Consider the following 2,492-nt stretch of genomic DNA (forward strand, 5'->3'; position numbering starts at 1 on the left):
TATTTTATTTGCGAAGTGTAGAGAAATATATTGTTTTCATGCTTTTACAAGAATACAACTATGCATGGTGAACAAAAAATAATGTAAAATAAATACTATTCACAAAATGATGTCAATAGTATTTATTTGTTTTCTTTCTTGATAATTTTCCCTATAATAAAAATGTATAACTTTCGCTGTACATGACATTTCGTCGAATATAACACATGGATCATTTTTATGCAAATATTTGTAAAATAATGAGAAATTCAAAAACATATTCTGAAAAATTATTTTCAAAAATAACATTCAAAAATCACTAGTAAGGGGTGTTATTTTTTAAAAATAGATAACATTTTTATTCCTTTACATTATCAATTAAATAAAATACTTAGTTCCTCTATATAATAAATAATAATAGGGGTAATCGAACAGAAGTCAAACCTATAATCTTCGGCGTGTGATACTGATAGCCTATCACTGAACTACTTTACCATCTTTAAAAAAAATGAAGTTTCTTTCTCGAAAATTACTGGCTAGTGCACGCTAGAACCTTGCCATACCAATATCTATCCTACCACTAAAAGAAGTCACCTCACAACCTCAATTTTCGAAGCTGTAGTCTCTCCATGTAAAACGATTGCGTCGTAAATATAATAGATTTTGCTTAAATGTTTTGTGACATTCATACCACCTTTATTTCATTTGCTACAAAGGAGCGTTTGGGTGTGTTGGTTATAAAGAGGCGAGTGGGGATTATACAGGGTGTCTACATCGAAATGCTCTATTTTTTGAGGCAGTTTAAAAATAGTAAATCTTTCTCGTTTCAGGTCTGACTTGTCCGTTGAGTGCAGAAGTACTTAAAGTTGCTGCCTAATTTTTTTCAACGTGTGGCGCGCATTGGTGTTGGTGTAGTTGTCCATCGAAACCAAAATGGCATCATTGCAGGAGAAGGCACAAACTGTGCTTTGGTACGCAGAGTTTAAATCCTCTGTGATGGTGCAAACGCAGTTTCGTTGTGTTTACAAGGAAGCAGCACCAGACACCAAGAGGATAAAATCATGGCACAGACAGTTTCTGGACACTGCCAGCATTCTGAAGCGGCATGGAGGGGGTCGGCGTGTATCCGAAGAACAAGTTGAGAATGTCCGCCAAGCGTTCCAGCGAAGTCCACGCAAATCAATTCGTCAGGCTTCACGGGAACTTCAGATGACACGTGCAACTGTTCATAAGGTCTTCAGAAAGCGGTTGCATCTGTATGCATATAAGATGCAGATTCTGCAGGCCATCAAGCCTGATGACAAGCAACGACGATATGACTTTGCATGTGACATGCTTAACCGAATCGACCGGAATCCTGCCTTCTTGTCAAGTGTAATGTTTTCTGATGAGGCCACATTCCATGTCTCTGGTACTGTGAATAAGCATAACGTTAGAATTTGGGGGTCAGAGAATCCACACAGTATCAGGGGAAAGGTGTGAGATAGCCCGAAATTGAACGTTTGGTGTGGCCTCATGTGCGACAAGATCATTGGACAGTTCTTCTTTGCTGAGGAGACTGTCACAGGAACGACGTACCTAGACATGCTGGAGTTGTTTTGTTTTCCCCAGGTTGAAGACCTCCAACCAAACCTTTGGTTTAAGCAAGATGGTGCTCCACCTCACTGGTCGCTGGATGTTCGGAAAACTCTGAATGAAACATTTCCAGGATGCTGGATTGGACGAGATGAACCCGTGCATTGGCCTCCACGTTCTCCAGACGTCAAACCATTAAATTTTTTCCTCTGCGGCTACGTGAAGAACAGGGTGTTCTCCACTGCAGTGCGGGACCTTGAAGATATCCGTACTCGGATTGTGGAAGTGATTGGTACCATCCCTCCGAACATGTTGCAGCGGACCTGGATGGAAGTTGAATATAGACTAGACATTATTCGTGTCACCGCAGGGACTCACGTGGAAGTGTTTTGATTTGTTGTTGTATTTTTTTAAACTTAACTTGACATACAACTTATTTATGTGAAAAAAATAATTAATTTCATTTCATTTTGTATATGGAGCAAATTGAAAATAGGGCATTTCGGTGTAGACACCCTGTATTTCTAATTCACATTGAACGAATTGGTCTTAACTTATAATCATGCTGTATGAAGGAACGAACTCGTGGGGTAGTGGTTATCGCACTGAGTTGTCATTCTAATCGTCGTAGGTTCAAATCCCCACGGTGGGAAAAACTTTTCATGAACTTTATTCGTTCCCATGGTTACTATTTGAATTAGTCTTCTTTGAAATTAACAACGAAAGATTATACAATTAGCTCTCTCTCTTTCAAAATGGTAATATGAGGACAGGTTCCTTATTATAAGAATTGGTAATTTTAGTGGTCTCAACGCATCTAAAATCCAAAATACTAGATCGACGTTATTTTCCTACTGAATTCTAAGTCCACTTTCTGCACAGATAGGCTAATCGGGACTGGACCTAAAGTTTAAAGTAAGATACGAACCACTATGTGT

The 2,492-nt window shown here is 38.6% G+C and overlaps 1 protein-coding gene across 1 annotated transcript; it reads left to right on the forward strand.

The window, feature by feature from the left end:
• The first annotated feature begins 1,494 nt into the window (after nucleotides 1-1,494).
• On the forward strand, nucleotides 1,495-1,947 carry LOC146001438 (uncharacterized). The gene has a single exon (XM_083138757.1). The coding sequence runs from the start codon at nucleotides 1,495-1,497 to the stop codon at nucleotides 1,945-1,947; it is 453 nt and encodes a 150-aa protein (XP_082994883.1).
• Nucleotides 1,948-2,492: the final 545 nt, after the last annotated feature.

The sequence above is a fragment of the Lepisma saccharinum genome, chromosome 17 (assembly GCF_977018435.1).
Source record: "Lepisma saccharinum chromosome 17, izLepSacc3.1, whole genome shotgun sequence".
Taxonomy (NCBI): Eukaryota; Metazoa; Arthropoda; class Insecta; order Zygentoma; family Lepismatidae; genus Lepisma; species Lepisma saccharinum.